Source organism: Dendronephthya gigantea, unplaced genomic scaffold, assembly GCF_004324835.1.
Source record: "Dendronephthya gigantea isolate DGI-Jeju-01 unplaced genomic scaffold, DenGig_1.0 000090F, whole genome shotgun sequence".
Lineage (NCBI taxonomy): Eukaryota > Metazoa > Cnidaria > Anthozoa > Malacalcyonacea > Nephtheidae > Dendronephthya > Dendronephthya gigantea.
Genome location: NW_021163100.1, coordinates 73,717 through 97,371, shown reverse-complemented (window position 1 = coordinate 97,371; position 23,655 = coordinate 73,717). Strand labels below are relative to the sequence as shown.

At 36.0% G+C, this 23,655-nt stretch overlaps 1 protein-coding gene and 1 long non-coding RNA gene across 2 annotated transcripts; one reads left to right on the top strand and one right to left on the bottom strand.

Moving 5' to 3' along the window:
* Positions 1-6,947: 6,947 nt before the first annotated feature.
* LOC114533448 lies at positions 6,948-8,277 on the bottom strand. The gene is made up of 3 exons (XR_003688060.1): positions 8,128-8,277; positions 7,711-7,797; positions 6,948-7,268 (listed from the first exon to the last, which is right to left on the bottom strand). It is a non-coding gene; the product is annotated as an uncharacterized LOC114533448 (long non-coding RNA).
* Positions 8,278-16,342: 8,065 nt separating this feature from the next.
* On the top strand, positions 16,343-17,095 carry LOC114533397 (protein ALP1-like). The gene has a single exon (XM_028554909.1). The coding sequence runs from the start codon at positions 16,343-16,345 to the stop codon at positions 17,093-17,095; it is 753 nt and encodes a 250-aa protein (XP_028410710.1).
* Positions 17,096-23,655: the final 6,560 nt, after the last annotated feature.

The following is a 23,655-nucleotide window of genomic DNA, read 5'->3' as shown; positions in this document are numbered from 1 at the left end:
CTTCGTGAAAAGGATAAGTAATTAAATAGCCATAACCGTTTAACGCAAGATCTTGCAGTCTAGTGGCGAAAACAATCGTCTCCCAAGTAGTAAATCGAAGGTTCGAATCCTGCTATGACCTTTTTTATTATGAACTTGGTGAAAATAATAAAGTAAATTAAATAACCATCGCCGCTCAGTGCAAGACCTTGCAGTCTAATGGCTAAGACAACTGTCTCTTAAGTGGTAAATCGATGTTTCGAATCTTGCTAAAACTTTTTTTATTATGAACTTCGTGAAAGGATAAAGAAAACTAAATAACCATGGTCATCCAGCACAAAACCTTGCGGTCTAGTGGAGAAGACGATGGTCTCCCAAGTGTTAAATCGATGGTTCGAAACCTACCGTAACCGTCTTTCATTATGAACTTGTGAAAAGGATAAATAAATTAAAATAACCATAACCGTTCAGTGCAAGATCATGCAGTCTAGTGGCGAAGACAATCGTCTCCCAAGTAGTAAATCGATGGTTCGAATCCTACCATAACCGTTTTTCATTATGAACTTCGTGAAAACGATAAAGTAGATCAAATAAACGTAGCCATTCCCCGAAGAACTTGTGGTCTAGTGGCTAACACGAGTGTTAAATCTATGTTTCGAATCGTGTCAAAACCATTTTTTATTACGAACTTCGTGAAAGGATAAAGTAAACTAAATAACCATGGTCACCAGCACAAGACCTTGTGCTCTACTGGTGAAGACGAAGGTCTCCTAAGTGTTAAATCGATTGTTCGAATCCACCATAAATTTTTTCATTATGAACTTTGTGAAAACGATAAAGTAGTTCAAATGAATATAGCCATTCCCCCGAAAAACTTTTGGGCTAGTGGCTAAGACAATTTTCTTCCAAGTGTTAAATCGATGTTTCGAATCCTGCCAAAACCATTTTTTTATTATGAACTTCGCGAAAAGGGTAAAGCAAACTAAATAATAAAGGTCATCCAGCACAAGACCTTGCGGTCTAGTGGCGAAGACGATGGTCTCCCAAATGTTAAATCGATTTTTCGAATCCTACCATAACGTTTTTCATTATGAACTTCGTGAAAACGATAAATAAATTAAATAACCATAACCGTTCAGCACAAGTTCTTGCAGTCTAGTGGCGAAGACAATCATCTCCTAAATAGTAAATCGATGGTTCGAATCTTGCCATGACCTTTTTCATTATGAACTTCATGAAAAGAATAAATTAAACTAAATAACCATAGCCATTCAGGCAAAACCTTGCAGACAAGTGGCAAAGTCAATTGTGTCCCAAGTGGTAAATCGATGGTTCAAATCCTGCCATGACCTTTTTCATTATGAACTTCGTGAAAAGAATAAAGTAAACTAAATAAACATGGCCGTTCAGCACAAGACCTTGCAGACTATTGGCAAAGACAATTGTCTTCCAAGTGTTAAATGGATGGTTCGAATCCTGCTATGACCTTTTCTTTATGAACTTCGTGAAAGGATAAAGTAAACTAAATAACCATGGACATCCAGCAAAAGACCTTGCGGTCTAGTGGCGAAGACAATGGTCTCCCAAGTGTTAAATCGATGGTTCGAATCCTACCGTAACCGTTTTCATTATGAACTTCGTGAAAAGGATAAGTAAATTAAATAGCCATAACCGTTTAACGCAAGATCTTGCAGTCTAGTGGCGAAAACAATCGTCTCCCAAGTAGTAAATCGAAGGTTCGAATCCTGCTATGACCTTTTTTATTATGAACTTGGTGAAAATAATAAAGTAAATTAAATAACCATCGCCGCTCAGCGCAAGACCTTGCAGTCTAATGGCTAAGACAACTGTCTTCTAAGTGGTAAATCGATGTTTCGAATCTTGCTAAAACTTTTTTATTATGAACTTCGTGAAAGGATAAAGAAACTAAATAACCATGGTCATCCAGCACAAAACCTTGCGGTCTAGTGGAGAAGACGATGGTCTCCCAAGTGTTAAATCGATGGTTCGAACCTACCGTAACCGTCTTTCATTATGAACTTTGTGAAAAGGATAAATAAATTAAAATAACCATAACCGTTCAGTGCAAGATCATGCAGTCTAGTGGCGAAGACAATCGTCTCCCAAGTAGTAAATCGATGGTTCGAATCCTACCATAACCGTTTTTCATTATGAACTTCGTGAAAACGATAAAGTAGATCAAATAAACGTAGCCATTCCCCGAAGAACTTGTGGTCTAGTGGCTAACACGAGTGTAAAATCTGTGTTTTGAATCGTGTCAAAACCATTTTTATTACGAACTTCGTGAAAGGATAAAGTAAACTAAATAACCATGGTCATCCAGCACAAGACCTTGTGCTCTACTGGTGAAGACGAAGGTCTCCTAAGTGTTAAATCGATTGTTCGAATCCTACCATAAATTTTTTTCTGTATGAACTTTGTGAAAACGATAAAGTAGTTCAAATGAATATAGCCATTCCCCGAAAAACTTTTGGGCTAGTGGCTAAGACAATTTTCTTCCAAGTGTTAAATCGATGTTTCGAATCCTGCCAAAACCATTTTTTATTATGAACTTCGTTGAAAAGGGTAAAGAAAACTAAATAATCAAGGTCATCCAGCACAAGACCTTGCGGCTAGTAGCGAAGACGATGGTCTCCCAAATGTTAAATCGATTTTCGAATCCTACCATAACCGATTTCATTATGAACTTCGTAAAACGATAAATAAATTAATAACCATAACCGTTCAGCACAAGTTCTGCAGTCTAGTGCGAAGACAATCATCTCCTAAATAGTAAATCGATGGTTCGAATCTTGCCATGACCTTTTTCATTATGAACTTCATGAAAAGAATAAATTAAACTAAATAACCATAGCCATTCAGGCAAAACCTTGCAGACAAGTGGCAAAGTCAATTGTGTCCCAAGTGGTAAATCGATGGTTCAAATCCTGCCATGACCTTTTTCATTATGAACTTGGTGAAAAGAATAAAGTAAACTAAATAAACATGGCCGTTCAGCACAAGACCTTGCAGACTATTGGCAAAGACAATTGTCTTCCAAGTGTTAAATGGATGGTTCGAATCCTGCTTGACCTTTTCTTTATGAACTTCGTGAAAGGATAAAGTAAACTAAATAACCATGGACATCCAGCAAAAGACCTTGCGGTCTAGTGGCGAAGACGATGGTCTCCCAAGTGTTAAATCGATGGTTCGAATCCTACCGTAACCGTTTTCATTATGAACTTCGTGAAAAGGATAAGTAAATTAAATAGCCATAACCGTTTAACGCAAGATCTTGCAGTCTAGTGGCGAAAACAATCGTCTCCCAAGTAGTAAATCGAAGGTTCGAATCCTGCTATGACCTTTTTTATTATGAACTTGGTGAAAATAATAAAGTAAATTAAATAACCATCGCCGCTCAGCGCAAGACCTTGCAGTCTAATGGCTAAGACAACTGTCTCTTAAGTGGTAAATCGATGTTTCGAATCTTGCTAAAACTTTTTTATTATGAACTTCGTGAAAGGATAAAGAAAACTAAATAACCATGGTCATCCAGCACAAACCTTGCGGTTCTAGTGGAGAAGACGATGGTCTCCCAAGTGTTAAATCGATGGTTCGAAACCTACCGTAACCGTCTTTCATTATGAACTTTGTGAAAAGGATAAATAAATTAAAATAACCATAACCGTTCAGTGCAAGATCATGCCGTCTAGTGGCGAAGACAATCGTCTCCCAAGTAGTAAATCGATGGTTCGAATCCTACCATAACCGTTTTTCATTATGAACTTCGTGAAAACGATAAAGTAGATCAAATAAACGTAGCCATTCCCGAAGAACTTGTGGTCTAGTGGCTAACACGAGTGTTAAATCTATGTTTCGAATCGTGTCAAAACCATTTTTTATTACGAACTTCGTGAAAGGATAAAGTAAACTAAATAACCATGGTCATCCAGCACAAGACCTTGTGCTCTACTGGTGAAGACGAAGGTCTCCTAAGTGTTAAATCGATTGTTCGAATCCTACCATAAATTTTTTTCTGTATGAACTTTGTGAAAACGATAAAGTAGTTCAAATGAATATAGCCATTCCCCGAAAAACTTTTGGGCTAGTGGCTAAGACAATTTTCTTCCAAGTGTTAAATCGATGTTTCGAATCCTGCAAAACCATTTTTTATTATTAACTTCGTGAAAAGGGTAAAGAAAACTAAATAATCAAGGTCATCCAGCACAAGACCTTGCGGTCTAGTGGCGAAGACGATGGTCTCCCAAATGTTAAATCGATTTTTCGAATCCTACCATAACCGTTTTTCATTATGAACTTCGTGAAACGATAAATAAATTAAATAACCATAACCGTTCAGCACAAGTTCTTGCAGTCTAGTGGCGAAGACAATCATCTCCTAAATAGTAAATCGATGGTTCGAATCTTGCCATGACCTTTTTCATTATGAACTTCATGAAAAGAATAAATTAAACTAAATAACCATAGCCGTTCAGCGCAAAACCTTGCAGACAAGTGGCAAAGTCAATTGTGTCCCAAGTGGTAAATCGATGGTTCAAATCCTGCCATGACCTTTTTCATTATGAACTTCGTGAAAAGAATAAAGTAAACTAAATAAATATGGCCGTTCAGCACAAGACCTTGCAGACTATTGGCAAAGACAATTGTCTTCCAAGTCTTAAATGGATGGTTCGAATCCTGCTATGACCTTTTCTTTATGAACTTCGTGAAAGGATAAAGTAAACTAAATAACCATGGACATCCAGCAAAAGACCTTGCGGTCTAGTGGCGAAGGCGATGGTCTGCCAAGTGTTAAATCGATGGTTCGAATCCTACCGTAACCGTTTTCATTATGAACTTCGTGAAAAGGATAAGTAAATTAAATAGCCATAACCGTTTAATGCAAGATCTTGCAGTCTAGTGGCGAAAACAATCGTCTCCCAAGTAGTAAATCGAAGGTTCGAATCCTGCTATGACCTTTTTTATTATGAACTTCGTGAAAATAATAAAATAAATTAAATAACCATTTCCACTCAGCGCAAGACCTTGCAGTCTAATGGCTAAGACAACTGTCTCTTAAGTGGTAAATCGATGTTTCGAATCTTGCTAAAACTTTTTTTTTATTATGAACTTCGTGAAAGGATAAAGTAAACTAAATAACCATGGTCATCCAGCAAAAAACCTTGCGGTCTAGTGGAGAAGACGATGGTCTCCCAAGTGTTAAATCGATGGTTCGAATCGTACCGTAACCGTTTTTTATTTATGAACTTTGTGAAAAGGATAAATAAATTAAATAACCATAACCGTTCAACGCAAGATCTTGCAGTGTAGTAGTGAAGACAATCGTCTCCCAAGTAGTAAATCGATGGTTCGAATCCTGCGATGACCTTTTTTATTATGAACTTCGTGAAAATAATAAAGTAAATTAAATAACCATCGCCGCTCAGCGTACACAGCAAAAAGTCGCTTTCTTATTTTGAGAAAAAAAAAACTCATTTCAAGATTTTTTATCTTGAAATGAGAAAAATTTTCATGGGAGAATAGCAAGAAATAATTTCTCGCTAAGAAAACATATTAAGAAAATATTTTCTTGTTTTAAGAAAAAATGTTTTCTCAAAACAAGAAATTTTGGAGAAAAATAATCTTAAAACAAGAAATATAGTAACTATTTTTTAAGAAAAATTAACTTAATTTGAGAAATATTTACTTATATTAAGAAAAATATTCCTGTTTTAAGAAAGTGGGAGAATAGCAAGAAATATTTTCTCAGCAAGAATTTTTGTCAGAATCAGAAAATTTTTCTCAAAACCTATTTTCTTGTTTTAAGAAAACATCTTTCATAAGAAATTATGATGTCTAAGTTAGATAAAATTACACCTGAAATAAGAAAATATCTTTTACATATAAGAAAAAAAATTTATTTCAAGTAAAACATCCTTGTTTTGAGAATAAATAACTTCAAATGAGACAATTTTGACAATTAAAATAGCTGAAAATCCTATTAATATATGCTTTTATAATATGAGTAATAATATTGTTAAGTAACTTTTATTTCTTATTTACGCGAGGTAGGAGATCTTTACAATGGTTTTAACTAAAGTTCGTTACTGTTCTCTTCTTCAAATTTTGATCTTGATCGTCGTTTAAATTGTTCTTGTCTTCTTCATTGGTTCTGTCGTTGAGTTTTCTAGCGTTTCATAACTTAATCTTTACTCCGCTAGTCCACTGAAGGTTCAGGTGCTGTGCACGCCCTTTTATAATGAGGGTTCAGTGACTCTTGCATACGTCATCAACCATAGTGGGCTGATCCTTATCCAGCCAATCAGCGTTGTACATGTAATCAGTGGGTTGGTCTTAGAAGCTCGCTCCAGCTCTCATATTTTGTTTATTTAAGGCGTTGACGCAGTGGTCGAGTTGGTCTTTCGCTCAATCGATCAATACTAAAACTTGTTCACAACTTAAAATATTTATCCCCAATACTAAATAAAAATTCAAACATTACTTCTGTGAACCCTATTTTACGACTTAACTACATTTACTACAACTTTTAATCGACTTAAGTTTCTTGTGACGTAACTCTTAAAATGCTCGACCGCGCATTATAAAAAACACATTTGATTGACATAAGAGCTTCGCAGCTGCCTCGAGCATGCATATTTTTAATTATGACAATTAAACTTGGCAACGACATACGATTGTTGATCCAGATGCACACGTTTTGACAGGATGATCGACACCCTCACCTTACTACTTAATTCAATCCCACGAAATGTCATGCATGAAAGGAAATGTGATTAATGGTTGCGAATGGGCCGAAATTATATTTACTCAGGCGTCTTGTGGCAAAAATTAATCACTAATCCCTGCCATGCTATTGATTTTCTTATTTTTGCAGCTATTTATTCTATTTTTACATGCATATATCTAAACACAATAAAGCCTTGCGTAACAATATACATGGATAATTTACTTAACTAAAGTTCAACATACTTCTTTATATGACCTTAACATGCTGATACAAGCTGAACTGATGTCTTGTGGCACTTGAGTGTTTTTGAAAATTATAACTTGCAGGACTGGCAATTCTATTTCATGATGTTTTTGATAGTCAATGTCCAACAAATAGAATGAAGCCAGGAAGGCAACAACTGCATCAGCTATCTTTTCAACTGCTGCCCACATCAAAATATGTTTTTCAATAACATTGTAAATACCTTCCTGGTCAATCAGGATGATTGGAAGATTTCGAACTCTTTTTCCCCAAAATGCTTTGGATCTTATCTGTCGACCTATATGTAGAGTACAAACAAAATGAATGCTCATATTAACAATTTAAGTTCACATTATAAATTATGCCTGAAAGCTATTTGTGAGTATTTATACATGTTATATTGCTTAATACCTCTGTATAGATTTACATGCAGTTAATTTATGGACTAATTAATTATCCTAAATTTTAAGGACTTTTGTCAGGAAATATCACAGAAATCTTCTTTAGGAGATGCATCATGTTACGACAAGCCTTCTGGATGTTTGGGAGATGGTTATGCTATTGATATTATTGTGATTTGTGACAAATAGAATTTTAATGTATATAATTTCAAAACTTGCAACATATCTAACAACAATCTAACTGGCAAAAACCTGGCAACATATAGGTTTATTGGAATGTAGGCCATAATCATATAGTAGGCCATAATCAAAAAACATGCATCTTTAAAATAATCTTACTTTCAAATGCAAAGGCTTGTTTTTATTTCCATTTCCAGTAAAATAGAGTATATCTATATCTTTCTTCATCTTCTACAATGCCAGTTCCTATAAAGAATTGAAATATTTACCACGGTGTACCACTTTTCAATTACAATATGTGTAGGGGATATCCAGACCCCAGGTCACACAGCACAAATATCTGATAAATTATATTCGTTTACATGTAACAGCATCTGAGTATAAAAACGCAAATAACAACATACTAAAATACGATTAAGCTAATTATAAGTCAGTCTTAAGTGTGCGATATTTACTATTCGTAAAATGATAATCATTTTACTAGTAGCAGAATTTTGAGTTTAGTTCGTAACGAATTTATTAGAGTACGTTCGGTTAAATACTATTAATTGTATCAATACTCAACAAAATTAATACCTTCCAATATCTGCTCGCATTCTTTGACCACACTAGCGATTTGTTCGAGCAAACTTGTCGTCTCTTGATCCATATTAAAACGTATGAATTGAACAAAATCGATAAAATATCAGGGATCAGTGAAGACGCGTTAAACAACAACGACGAAAATTTGAAAAGGACGCGCTTCTTTCCCACAATGCCTTTAGCGCTCTCTCGTTGATCGCGTGATCACGCGCGATATGTCGCGCACACGACGTTATGTTGCAATCCATGCTCCTTTCTATGATAATTAAAATTTTAAATATCAATCTTTGACTTTTGCATTGTAAATGTTACTTTTAGTATATCAAATGTTATTGTACATGGGTAGCGAATTAAGATGGTGTTTTTAGTTCAATAACCAAGCACACCTATTGAAAGGCAAAATGTGACACATTTCTCCGATGAAATTTGTTTCTAAAGAGCTTCTATATTGTAAAAATTGTTTGTACATAAGACTTAGCTAAATATAATTTATGAAGGGAGGCGGGCATTCGTTCATTGTAAATAACAATAATTCTATTGTATATATATTTTTTTACTATACCCCATTTAGTTCTTGTTTTCTTATTATCTTCTTATTCCAAGAAATTATTTTCTTGAAACGAGAATCAGATAAGGAAAGCTTTCCTATTTTAAGAAATATTTGGGATATTACTCAAGATTAATTTTCTCATATTGAGAATTTCAGAAGTTAAGATAATATTTCTTACATCAAGAAATTATTTTCTCAGCATAAGAAAAAAATTTCTAATTCATAAGAATGTAATTTCTTGTTTTAAAATCTCTAAATCTGTGGGTTGGCGACTTTCTTATTTTAAGAAATTACTTTCTAAACGAGATTTTATATCCTAGAGTTAGAAAAAAAATTCTCGGTTTAAGAAAAATTTACTTTACGTAAGAAAAAAATTCTTAAGATAAGATATATTTTCTCGATAAGAAAATGATTTTTTGCTGTGTAAGACCTTGCAGTCTAATGGCTAAGACAACAGTCTCTTAAGTGGTAAATCGATGTTTCGAATCTTGCCAAAACTTTTTTTTATTATGAACTTCGTGAAAGGATAAAGTAAACTAAATAACCAAGGTAATCCAGCACAAGACCTTGTGGTCTAGTGGCGAAGACGATGGTCTCCCAAGTGTTAAATCGATGGTTCGAAACCTACCGTAACCGTCTTTCATTATGAACTTTGTGAAAAGGATAAATAAATTAAAATAACCATAACCGTTCAGCGCAAGATCATGCAGTCTAGTGGCGAAGACAATCGTCTCCCAAGTAGTAAATCGATGGTTCGAATCCTGCCATGACCTTTTTTATTATGAACTTCGTGAAAAGAATAAAACAAATTAAGTAACCATCGCCGCTTAGCACAAGCCCTTGCAGTCTAATGGCTAAGACAACTGTCTCTCAAGTGGTAAATCGATGTTTCGAATCTTCCAAAACTATTTTTTATTATGAACTTCGTGAAAGGATAAAGTAAACTAAATAACGATGGTCATCCAGCACAAGACCTTGCAGCTAGTGGCAAAGACGATGGTCTCCATAGTTTTAAATCGATGGTTCGAATCCTAGCATAACCGTTTTTCATAATGAACTTCGTGAAAAGGATAAAGTAAATTAAATAACCATAAGCATTCAGCACAAAATTTTGCATCCTAGTGGCGAAGACAATCGTCTCCCAAGTATTATATCGATGGTTCGAATCCTGCCATGATATTTTTCATTATGAACTTTGTGACAAGAATAAAGTAAATTAAATATCCATGGCCGTTCAGCATGTCTTCAGCAGGCTGTCTTTTAAGTGGTAAATCGATGTTTCGAATCCTGCCAAAACCATTTTTTATTATGAACTTCGTAAAAGGGTAAAGTAAACTAAATAACCATGGCTATCCAGTACAAGAACTTGTGGTCTAGAGGCGAAGACGACTGTCTTCTAAGTGGTAAATCGATGTTTCGAATCCCGCTAAAAGGGACTGAACAGAGGGACTGGGCATCGCTGTCAATCTAATGTTAATTAGGGAGGACCTATATTCATATATTCTGTTACGCCAGGATGATTTTTATTGAAAGTGAGTTGTGTTCAAAAGAAATTAACCAGGCACAGCAGATATGAATATGGTCCCCTAAATTAACGTCAGATTGACGCCAATGACTGGGGGAAGGGTGAGAAGATGGTCGTGGGTGAGAGCAAAAAGGAAGGACGACAGGTTGATAAAAAGAGAGAATAGTTGATAGGGAACGCTGTAGAAGGGACAACATAAACCAGACAACAAGGAAAACAGCCAAAACAATCGTTGCCTTCACAAACTTGATAGTATGTGTAAAGAAGGGGGTGTCAAAAATGGCCAAAAATGCGCCACGTAATTTGTAAACGGCCACTAGAGAGGTGTGAAAAATTTGCTTTGCCATATGTTGACAAAATGGACATCGTATACTAATTGGTTTAGTAAAAACGCATAGAAGAACGATGTTTCAAAAGCCTCTGTATGGGAAACTTTTTTTACTGCGGAAAAATGTCCACCATGACCCACCATGTTTCTGCACACGTAGCATTGCTGAAATCTTTAAATTTTCAAACTCTTCATTCGCTCGTAGTTTGCTAAATATTCTAGATGTATTGCGTGTAGGCAATGCAAACCATGAAAATCATCATTTTATGGAGTGTTTGGGTATAATGGCATTTTCCTTCCCCTTACAAAATTCGTATACAACCCATCATCATTTCGTCCACGGAGTTAAAGGTTTGTTTACAGTGTGGAGAAAACAAATTGGTTCAATTAGATTTTGTCTGCGGTGAACGAAATCATTTCCTAATTCAGCGCTGTCAAAAGAAAATTATATATATGTATATATATATATATATATATATATATATATATATATATATAATATACATATATATATAATATATATATATATATAATATATATATATATATATATATATATATATACACCCATTTGCAAAAACGTTGGCCGCAGATAGATAGATAGATAGATACTCGAAGTCTAATTAGAATTGCATATGATTACATTTGCATGGGATTTCAATCATATTACACAACATATGCAATTCTAATTAGATTTCGAGTATCTATCTATATATCAATCTATATATATATAAATAGTATATATATAATATATTTATATATATATAATATATATTATATATATAAATATATATATATATTATATATATTATATATAATATATATATATATATATATATATATATAATATATAATATATATACTATATATACTACATTTCAATGATGTACGTAGTTGTTGACGGCGGACTTGCTTAAGTCATCGACAGATCCCCTTTTAGGATTTATATAAATATAAAGGTGGGACAAATTGTTCGAATAAGGCAAGCCATCACGGACGAAGGTGACCAGGAGGTATCAAACAAACAGCAAACGGAATTCCCAGTAGCAATCAAGGTAGAGTCTTTGGCTGATGATATGGTCGCTCCTATTGAAGAGATAGTAGATTTTACACCGATGGAACAAGTGAAACACCCCCACTCAATGGCATTCTATTCATATTCTATAGTTTTGGACTTAGCTTGTCCTCAGGTATCGCCTCACAGACCATTAAAATACCCCTTTGAAAAGGATCTATATAAGACCTGATTTTATTCATTAGTGGCTATTGAAAATGGAGACACAGAGTACATATACCTTTACAGTTTTCCCCATCCGTTACTGCCGCCTTGGAGAAACAGGAACTCATTGGTAATCTGCGCGATCAGTTCAATCGTGATGTCTGCACCACCATTCAGATTCATACGACGAATCCTAAGAAAACGGAACGTGAACACGTAGCGTTTCTAATCCATTAAAAATAGCCGTTTTTAGCAGACAAACTTGGTTCTAAAACAATAAGTTTACAAGCCTATCTCATGTACGTATAATACATTAGTTAGTTAGCACCCTAGGTCATTTCGTAATGCTCACAGGCCTGAATAAATCCTCTACATACCCTCGTTCAAAACCGTCGCGTATTTTTGTATAGTATACAGTATAAAAAGATATGACTCTTCAACGGAAGATACCAAATGACCTATAATATATATATTAACATGATTTTATTGCAGGCTTCATGGTAACAAGCAAACAAAAATAGATTTGAAAACCAACGAAGAAAGAAGAGAAGTAGGAGTACTGTGACACTCGAAGGAGTATTTACCCCTTATACGTAATGCACTTACATAAAATCGCCATGTTCCGTGAGCTCTTGTTCGAACCGTTATCTTGTTTTCCTTCTTTTTTATCCTAAGTGAAATTTCACTATACTTCGGTTTTAGCATCACTCACATTCACACTTGCTCACTTAATTCAAATAGGAAAGTGACTCCAAACGAACGGCCGGGTCGTCTAAACTGTCGGTGTTGTCGGAAGCAACTGAAGGCGAGACGGCAGAAACCTGCAGGGAACATGTGGTAGCGACAAAGAAGGAGATGGCCAAAAGTCGAAACAAAAACGTAAACCTGAGTAAGGAATTAATGGAGGTCACTTTCCCTTCCAGGAGGCACGAAATCCTTCGTACGCCTAAAACTCTTGAGAACGTCTTGGAAGAGTATCCGGCACTGACACTTGTGTCCGAGGTAAACTACTAATAGCTATTTTCAGTTTTCTCATTTTAAATTTCGGATCTTTGCCACACAGAAATTGTTTGCACGACGCCCGTCTTTAGCATCATTGTGGTAGCATGGTTGGTGATGCTTATACGCAAAGGTAAAAATTCCATTGGAGTGTTTTTGCCTAGTCTAAAAACCCTATAACGAACTATGTTATTCACCGCTTGTTACCTTCATATGTAGCATTTAAGCTCCGATTTTTGTTGCAAGTAGTTGAAATATATGATGTAGATATTCTTGTTTTTACTTCAGCTGAAAGCAGAGTTTCACAGGATAATGGGGATGACTGGAACAAAAAAAAATGGTCAAAATGTTCGAAACTGAAATCTAGGCAAAGTTGCTCAACCTAGTTCAAAAGAAAAAGGTTATTTCCGGGGTGAAAAAAAGTAAGAATGAAATGGTTGAAGCTATCACTGATGATCCTTGAAAAAAGTCAGGTAATGAAACTTTTTGGATTAAACACATATTTATACATTAAATGTGGTACAACAACTGCCTAAATAGAATAAAAACTTCTTGACGTTTTGACCCAAGGGGATTTGTCAGGAAGGTTAGTATGAAAACAAATAAGGAAGAACACGTGGTTTGTATGGGGCACAAATTTATGCATCCTGTTTTGTTCCTTTATACTTGACACATACTGATTTATACTGTTTCTAATACTCTAATATTCTAATGCACTAATTTCTACTAATAAATCAATGCCTTAAGATAATTTACTTTGTGTAGACATCGAAGAGGATGGATCTGTCTTGTTGCTTCAATTGTTCTTCAACGAGACCTTGACCTGCTAAATAGTCAGACGATTTGCGAATAGCTCTCGACTTCTTAACATAACTCCATTTTGAAGTTGAAATTTTTCGCTTGATTTTCTTTTCAATTGTGATATGTCGAGTTAATCTGCTTTGGTTTTTATTCACAATTGAAAAGAGAATTGAGCGAAATATTCCGTTCCATCGAAGATTTCCCCCTCCACCAATATAGTGAAAAACCACCTTAATAATACCGAATCCACAAACAATGCAGCATAAATGTGACCTTCCACGGGAAAACGTACGTTAACGATATTTCGTTGAAACAGCAAAACGAACGGATAACGAACGGGTAGTGAACGATCTGTCATAACGTTTCAACGAACCCAAAAAACGTTTTGACGAATTCAGCTAAAAATGTGAACGTTTAAAGTCGAGAATACGAACGGATAAATAAACGTTCAATCTGAAGCCGTTTGAACGATTTATGTTTATGAACGGCTTTAACGAATTAGTCTGAACGCCTGTTGCGCGTATGATTGACGCAAGATATTATTGACTAATAGGAAATATTTTCAAACACGTAACATGTGTTGGCGCAAGTATGCGTGTACATATAAATAGCTATACCTTCATTTGAATGTTTAACTAAATTTATTAGCTTAACTACCTAAATCACATTGTTTTATACTTTATATACATATATATATATATATATATATATAATATATATATATATATTATATATATATATATATATATATTAATATATATATATATATATTATTATTATATATATAATATATTATATTTCGTTAGAAAGCCTTCAGTTATCAGTACAAATTATCATCGTTATGTCAAATTAATCAATGCATCATCTGCAACTATACACATCAAAATATTCAGCGCGTGTTTATTTGCAACAACGTTACAGATGTTTAAATCTCTCCACGGACAAACTAAATGTATGGGTGGTTAAGGACATATAAACACATGCATGCATCCGTTTTATTAACACGGCTCTAAACCGAGAGTAAACGAAGATTGCAATAAATGGCCTGGCTTCGATAATAATATCATAGGCAATGTCATTGGTCACCGTCTCAGTTTAGTTGAGTTTCAGCTACGGGATACATATTTTATGTTAAGCTAAACACAAGAGATTCCATTGTTCACTATTGCTTATACTCTTTGACGCGCAAACGACTAAATTAATTAGCGCAAGGTCAAGTTGTTTACAGATGATAACCAGACATTAAGCCCGGCGCACACTGGAGGAAACAGCTGAGCTGAACGTCACTCGTGGCTGTTAGCTGAGCTGTTTCCTCAGGTGTGCGGTGTCGTGTTCCGCGATTTTCGCTACGCGTGCCATGAGCGCAGAATATTCAACATGTTGAATAATTTTGTGCACGAGTGAACATTTCCTCACAGTGTGCGCGCGTTCTGAGCTATCAGCTCATCAACCAATACCAACGCGCATGCGTCTTTTCCATGTTTTACTGAAGTCAAGATGGCCGATGTCGATGAAAATCTAGACTCGAGCTCGTCGGGAGATGAAGAGGTTTTGCTTTCCCTTCTGATACTGCGGCGGAGCGAAGGCGTTTGAGAGCAGCTAACCGAAAGACTTGGGTTAAATCCTGGGTTTCACGCCGCCAAACCCATGGGGCATGTGCGAATATTGTTCGTGAATTGAATTACGAAGATCCAGAGAAATTCAGACAATATCATCGCCTAGACAGAACTTCATTTCAGGAAATTTTGACCTTAATATACCCTTTGGTCGAAAAGAAAGACACTCACCTTCGCTGCTCGATAAAACCCATTGAACGATTGTCCGTGACATTACGTTTTTTAGCTACAGGTTTGTCTATAGTTTGTTTCCCAGTTTTGTTGTATTATTGTCAATAATGATTACTATACAGACACGGAGTTTACTAATGAATGCCTCTTTTTTAAAACTTATCATTTTCAGGAGAGACATTCAGAAGTCTTTCTTTCCAATATCTAATTGGTGAGAGAACAATATCATGCATAGTAGAAGAAACATGTCAAGCCTTGCATGAAGTTATGAAAGACAAGTATTTAAAGGTATAAAATTTTATTTTGTAAACTGTGTAGCTATAAAATATTAATAACAAGTATCAGTAAAAAGTATATTAATATAAATTATATAATGTATTGTCCTTTTCAGTAGTGATCCTCTCTGTAGGGCATACTATTTTGCCCATAAATTGGAGGTTGTTCGCTTTGTGGGGTACCAGGCATGATTGGGTGGAAATAATTTCTCTGGGGTTGGGGTTGTATGACTGTTGGTGTCTGTACTTCCTGGGTCAGTAATCCAGCCTGAGCTTGAAAAATAATATTATTTATTTTGTTTTGTGCCAAATTGCTTGCCACTTTATCCAATTCAGACAAAGCTTTGGCAACATAATTCCCAAAAGCATCATAAATGGTGTCGTTCCCTTTTTTTTTGCTTGTTTGCAATAGACTGAGACAAATTCTTGATCAGGTGATACTCCTCCTCAGCCTGTTTCTTTCTGGACATTGCTCGTTTTTTCAGTGGTTCACTTGTTGATCTTCCAATGCTCTGATCACCACTTTCCTCTGTTGGATTTGTTGGGCTACTTGGAAATAATTGATCAGGAGAATCATCATCTTCACCCTCATCATTTTCTTTGAAGCTTATTTCCGAAAATGGAGTACTACAACTAGCACGGGAATCCTAAAAATTAAACTAATATTTTATTTTCTTGACTCCAAGTAATAAAGAAGATTGGCTACAAATTGCATCAGAATTTAACATGAAGTGGAATTATCCATGCTGTTTGGGAGCTATTGATGGGAAGCACATTGCTATTCAACAACCAGCTGATACAGGCTCTGAGTTCTTTAACTATAAGCACCTTTTTAGTGTAATTTTATTTGCCATGGTTGATGCAAACTACAAGTTTATTTATATTGATGTTGGAACAGCTGGCAGAGCAGGTGATGCTGGAGTTTTTGCTGATTCTGCATTGAATAAAGCACTGAGAACAAACTCTTTAGATCTTCCAGATGCAGTTGCCTTACAAGGGATATCAAAAATGATACCACATCATATTGTTGGGGATGATGCCTTTCCTGTAAGTAATCGTATAATGAAGCCATACCCTTATCGGAATTTGGAGAAAGAGAAGCGTATCTTCAATTACAGATTGTCAATAGCACGAAGAGTTGTCGAAAATGCCTTTGGCATTTTAGCTCATAGGTGGAGGGTATTCCTAACTACCATTAAACTATCACCCGACAAAGTTAAAGACATAATTTTTGCAGCTTGCTGCTTGCACAATTTAATGGTTGAAAAGAACAAAGCAAGTTATGCATCAGCTGCAGACCTTGAGAATGCAGATCATACATTGGTCAGAGGTACCTGGAGAAACGACCAGGTTTTGACTAATATGCAACCAACCACCCTGCACAATGCAACAAAGGATGCCAAAACTCAAAGGGTACTTTTGACTGATTATTTTAATAATCATGGATCTGTCCCTTGGCAAAGCAGTATGATTGCTTAGCCATATTGCTTACGCAAACATGTATATATTGTAAGAGTTATCACTACCCTATTATCAACTGCACTGTTATTATACACTTTCTTTCTCTTTGTACATAAATATATATATACAAACTGTTTCCATGCCTTAAGTTCTTCAATGTATGTGCTTACCAAATCAATATTTGAAATTGAAGCCCAAGTTGCCACAAGAGGTGTGAGAAACTGGAGTTTCTCAAGCAGCCATTGAGTGCGCTTGGTCACATTTTTTCTTGCACTTCCACTAGCTGGGGTTTTTTTTGCTTTGCTAAAGCTGTTTCTCGCTCAGAGCTCTGATTTTAGCTTTAACCCACTCACCTATAAATAATAATTGAATTTGTTTATTCAATCACAGATAACTTAAAATTTTTGATAAACAATAAAAAATGTCAAATTCTAGGCAATATTACTACTAAACCGTCAAGGAATCATATAAAACCTGCTGCACTGAGAGGAATCCTTGCTAGAAGGCAGAAGTGTACGAATTCCCTCATGCAGTATTCTTATTTGAGTTATTTCTACAATAACACTAATAAAATCTGAATTATCTTACATGTTGTTCCGAGTTTTTCGGCCAGTTCTTGAAGCGCCTTATCGCGTATCTCCCGGTTCTTAAAGTCTGGACTTCGAACGTCGTACAGACAAGGGTAATCGGGCCAAAAATCGGCCAATTTATCTTCCAACACTGCTTCAGCAACTGGTGAGTTGTTTGCCGCCATCTTGACTTCAGTAAAACATGGAAAAGACGCATGCGCGTTGGCATTGATTGCTGAGCTGATAGCTCAGAACGCACGCACACTGTGAGGAAATGTTCACTCGTGCACAAAATTATTCAACATGTTGAATATTCTGCGCTCATGGCACGCGTGGCGAAAATCGCAGAACACGACACCGCACACCTGAGGAAACAGCTCAGCTAACAGCCACGAGTGACGCTCAGCTCAGCTGTTTCCTCCAGTGTGCGCCGGGCTTTAATAACAGTTATACAGAAAATCGCATACGCAAAGTTCGTTTGTATGCGAACCAGCGTAGTAACGTGTGCTTGAATGCTGTCAAAACTTATTTGGTATAAATAACCTACTACATTAAATATCCAAACCATTTATGCACGTGAAAATCCACATTTAAATTTCAGATATGCATTGCGCGGTAATAAAATATTTAAAATATAAGCTATTGGCTTATTTACCTAGTGCACACAATATGTTCCGTGCGGCAATAGCCTCTAGCTGCGGTCAAGCTTGTCGCGGAATGTCGCCTATACACAGTAGTGTCAGTAGCAACTAAGGGCATCATTAAGAATATTTTAAAATTTGATAATAATCTATTTTATCGACTGCATGCACCATCGCCATATTTTCTTCGCAAAGCTAAAGCTGCAATGTCCCTATTTCTGCCGCCATATTTTTTCATATAAGTGATATGTTTTGTGACCATACGATCACATATGCATGTGTATACTGACTGAATCAGTATATCGCTAATTAATACTTTTGATATTAAATATATAATACATATTATAGTAAAATTAACTAATCAAGATTATTTAAGACATGCATGAAAGCATTAATCCATTTTGTCTTGCGAAATTTTTTTATATCATATAATTATATATATTTCGAGGTAGCATCTACCCTTTTTTATGAAAAATGTCAGCAAAATTTGTAAACAATTGTTGTTTCAATGTAAGTAAATGCATCCTATAAATTGTAACCACCACGGCCCAAGCTAACAACTTAAATTCCAACCTCAGCCAAGCCATTTTCAAGGTCTGGCAACCTTTCATGTCATGTTTATTCGGAATGATTGGATGATCGTGGCCCAACTTGATTCCACCGGCCATGATAAACAATCTAAAAGGTTATATTGCAGTGCGCATTTATATTCGAATACATTTTACTCACGTTAACATATACATAAAATGCAATTGAGAACGTCTTGTTATATACAATTGCATGATCATCTATATGAAATCTTACTTCGAATGCGTGTCATATTTCGATATATGCATGGTCAAAAAGGAGCTACAGTTTAGCGAAGCAAATACACTCAAGGGAAAAAAAACTTCAGTTTAAATCGAGACAACCGTTTTACGAATTCAGTTGATGATTTCATGGATAAGCCTGATTTCAATGCTTGCAGGAAAATAATTGCAAGCGCGCCTAATAAAGTGGCCCAGTCATGACTTTCCTTATATCATAGCTGTTTCATTTAGTGTTCATACCTGGTATTAACCTTTATATATGCACGCGTTAAAACGCCTTGACTTCTTCATATATGCTAATATCCAGCAAATATTTGGGACAGTCTTCGCGAAATTATTGGTAAAGATCTTTACCCCCGCGCTCATGCACGCATAAACAGTTGATAGGCGCCATTTCAAATTTGCTCATTTTGCCGCTTTAATGTTTAATCTAATATGTTGAACCAAATCCAATGCGATTGAACGAAATTCCGGCAAACGTTTCAACGAACGGTATATCAAACGGTTGAATGCTTTTGGACCAATTTTCAAACGTTTTTTCCTAAGCGTTCGAACGGGCAATTTCGAACGATGAACGATCTCGAAAATCATTTCAACGAACGCTTCAAGCGTTTGAACGGCAAACGAACGGATAACGAACGATATTTTCGAACGAACGAAATAGCGTTAACGTATGTTTTCCCGTGGAAGGTCACAAATATCGTTATTATATTATTAAAATATTGAACACATGAGATCAATTACGTGTCTTTTTTTATATGTATATGTATATGTATATATATATATATAAGGGATTTGGCGAATGCGAAAATGTGTGCATTTTTAGAGCGAAATATATGTTGTTGTTATGGACAACGCGATGCTTGGAGCATAAACTAAGACAAGGATTAACGCTTGTAACAATGTAATTAAGTAGAACAATTTTACAAATATTTTAAACATATTGTCCGGGCAATACACTGTTTTCTTGTCTAGATGGTTTGACTTTGTCTTCCGTAAGCAAGAGTTTGCGTTGACAAGCCCGGACTTTTCCGGATTTAGACGCGTAGTCATGCAGCAATCGGGCCATCGGGCCTAAGTGCCATATAAGGCCATATAGGGCCCAAAAGGCTAATAAAATACCTGACCCACGAAAAAACGAGCAATTAATATTAGGAATTTGTTGAGCAAACGTCTAAATATGGGTCGCACGCGTAGAAACTGTCTTGTGCTTACCTGTGGTAGTATACAAATTTAGGAAGGTTAGCAATCGTCGACCAAGTACACGGCATGGGCACAGAGGAACGCAAGAGATGGTTAAAGTGGAGTAAGAAAGGAATATGTGTACCTCGATCGAGTAAAGAACCAAAGGAATTCAATATGGAGGAGCGTCTGGAAAATTTATTCGAGCGCCAAGAAGAGATGGAGAGAAACTTTAATGTTTATTTAAGCACTGAAACCAAGAACCTCTATCTCGGGGGAAACGAAGAAAGTACATAAGGGATGGCTAACATTTTAGTTTGTGTGCATGTACTGGAGTAAGAAAAAGTACCGTTGAGCAGATGAACACATGCTTATAACTACACATGAGCAGACATCTGGTCATAAAACTGCGTTGCTGCTCGATAACAAGGCATTTACAAACTTCTAGTGCTAAGGGGATGAGCTGCCAATTTTGTGGAAAATATTTCAGCCGCAGTTACAATCAGCGCAGACAAGAACGGGAGTATTGCCTACTACGAGAACAAGGAAGAAACATGGCTCAAACAGACTTGGACAGTCAAGAAAGTGATTTCCAAGATGATGTCTCGACCACTTCGACTCAGCAATCTGGAAGTTCGACGACAACGGACTCAGAATGTGAAGAAGAAATGGATCCCTGGATACCGTTACTAGAAGAAGCATAACATAGAAGTAACACAGCATTCAAGGAAATGAAAGAAAGCCTTAAAACCGTGGTTTCGTTGAGCACTCTGCTAAAAAGAAAGCTTACTTTAATGCCATGCCTAGAGTCCAGAAAGAATTAGAAAATATCTATTTAGAGCGCCTTTTTTTGATGAGACAACAAAAGAAAGATCCGGTACATAAGGAAATAATGCACACATAAGATGCGTTTATTACAAATGATGATTTTGACCAAGAAGAAGCAATAGAAGCTGCCGTTGATAAGAAAAAGTTTCTTATCAAAAGGCTTTTAAACGATGTGAAGATGTGAAGGAAAAGAAAGGCAGAGATGATGATGAGGACGACGATGATAGTTCTAAGTATCCTGAACCAGCTATCTCGTTGGAAAAAGAAACTCATACCAAAATGACCCACTCGTGTCAGGTTTTATTGTCTCTTTTAGCAAGCCGTCTACGCTTAAGTACACGGTTAAAAAGGAGCTTTTGGAAGAACGCGATTGTATCATCAAGGAACAAAAGGTTTAAAGGGTCTTAATTTCGAGTGCTATTATACACACTTCAAATTCTAGCCAGGAACAGTGGATGGAAAAATGAGTCAACCATACGTTCTCAGTGGCAAGAGCATTGCACCGGCATCGCAAAAGCGTAGGTTCGATTCTTGCCATGATCTGTTCTAAAACACCACACGAGTCAGAACACGAGTGAACACGAATGAACACCTGTGAACACGAGTCAGAACACGTGTCAAGAAATATGAACACGAGTGAACACGAGTTAAAAAATCATCAGCACGAATGAAAACGGGGACAGGGTAGGTGGATAGGTAGGTAGGTAGGTAAACTTTATTTAAAACCAAGAAACATGCTAGCCCCATCAATTCTAGGCTGGTTTCCATGAGGGACGTGTTTAAATATTAAGACAGTAATAAGAATACAGTATAACAATTACACTCAGACAGTTTCACACACAGGTAAGTAGGACTCATTTCAGTGTCCAACAACAATTGATTTAAACAAACGAGCGACTCAGCTGATTTTGCTTCGTTTGTGAGCCGATTCCAAAGCATAGCGCGGCTAAATTTGAAACTTTTTTGAGGTATTCTCGATTCGGCCTTGGGAGTCTATTTCTCTTCTCATGAAAGACTCCCGAAGAGCCGGCGCAAAATGGTAATTAAGTATCTTGTACATTAATACTGACTTAAAACCCTCGCTGCACCAAACTGAACTTTTTGCAACTAAATTGAAATCTCTGAGCGGCTTGCCAAGTAGGACAGCACAAGACTTTTTCAGGGGAAGAGGGAACAGTGGAATGGGAAACCGGGAGAAAGGGGAATTCCCCTCAGGATCTCACCAAATCCTTTTTTAGCAAATGTTTTCTTTTGAATTGAGTAAAATATTCGTGAAACATTACCTTAATATATGACACGTTCTTTATGTAAACTCTAATGTGAATTCTAGATTCACATGCACACGCCTTTATTTTGGACAATTTATTCCAATAGGTTATCTCAAGGTTTAATTTCTCCTATAATATTTTATACAATTACTCGATGAGGCTAGCATAATATGTAACAATTATTGAATGGAGTTGAACAGAATATGAAAATATTATCAGCCGTTGAGCTAGTGCACGTAAATGACAAGGTATTATTATCTCACGTATAGCAAATTAAAGCATCCATTTTTTTTGTGAATGATCACCCAGGTTTTGACATCATGTACAAAGATATCATTATGAAACAAGAGATAAGTGAACAAATTAAGTAATGTAATTTTCACGTGATTGATATTTGATTGATATATATATATATATTGATATGATTTATATATATATATATATATATATATATATACAGTAGGAGGCAAAAGTTTGAGTCCAGTTACTGTATCTAATTGTTTTAGCAGCATATATTAATATTCTACAGAAAACCTTACCGATAAGTGAACTAGGAAAAAGTAAATAAGTAAACAGAAAAATACATGCTGTACAACAACTATAAGATGTTATGATATTCATTTTACGTATGTTAATGTGCAAACATGCATTACATGTCAATGCTTAGTATCCCTCTTTTTTGCTCTTAAACCGGCCCTTATTCTTTCTGGCATAGATTCCATAGGTTTTTTAATGTCGCACGTTCAATACCTTGCCAGCATTCGTTGACCGCTTGCCTCAAGTCATCCTGGCTGGTGGGTCTGTGCCTCGCCCTTTTCCGCTTAAAATGGTCCTACAAGTGCTCCATATAGGTTTTAGATCTGGAATTTCAGGTGGAAAGCCATGAGAACGAGATCACCAAAGCAAGTTTGTTTCTAAAAGATTTCTGGCACATAGAAGATGTGCATCTGCTTAGGGTGATTATCATGTAGTTAGACGCGCGATCATCTTTGTAGCAGATGAAATTCCGTGTCCTTGAAGATTTGGATGATACTTTTCTCTAATTAGGATCCTATTATATCTTTCAATATTGCCAAACCCAGCATGACCGAAGCAGCTAAAAGTTTGCTTGAGTAGGATTTAGTTTCCTCAAACCTCTCCAAGGTTAGTTGCATACCACCTTTTGAAATTCTCGCTTTTTCTGCGATCTTACAACGAAAGAATCCTTCAATACTTATTGCAACTATTTGTCCTTGTGCACCACCACTTTGCCCTTTTCCCACCCATCTTGGGCAATGTTAA

Bases quoted from the DNA above. Each gene is read 5' to 3' on its own strand.
- LOC114533397 (XM_028554909.1), top strand. From the start codon at position 16,343: ATGAAGTGGAATTATCCATGCTGTTTGGGAGCTATTGATGGGAAGCAC.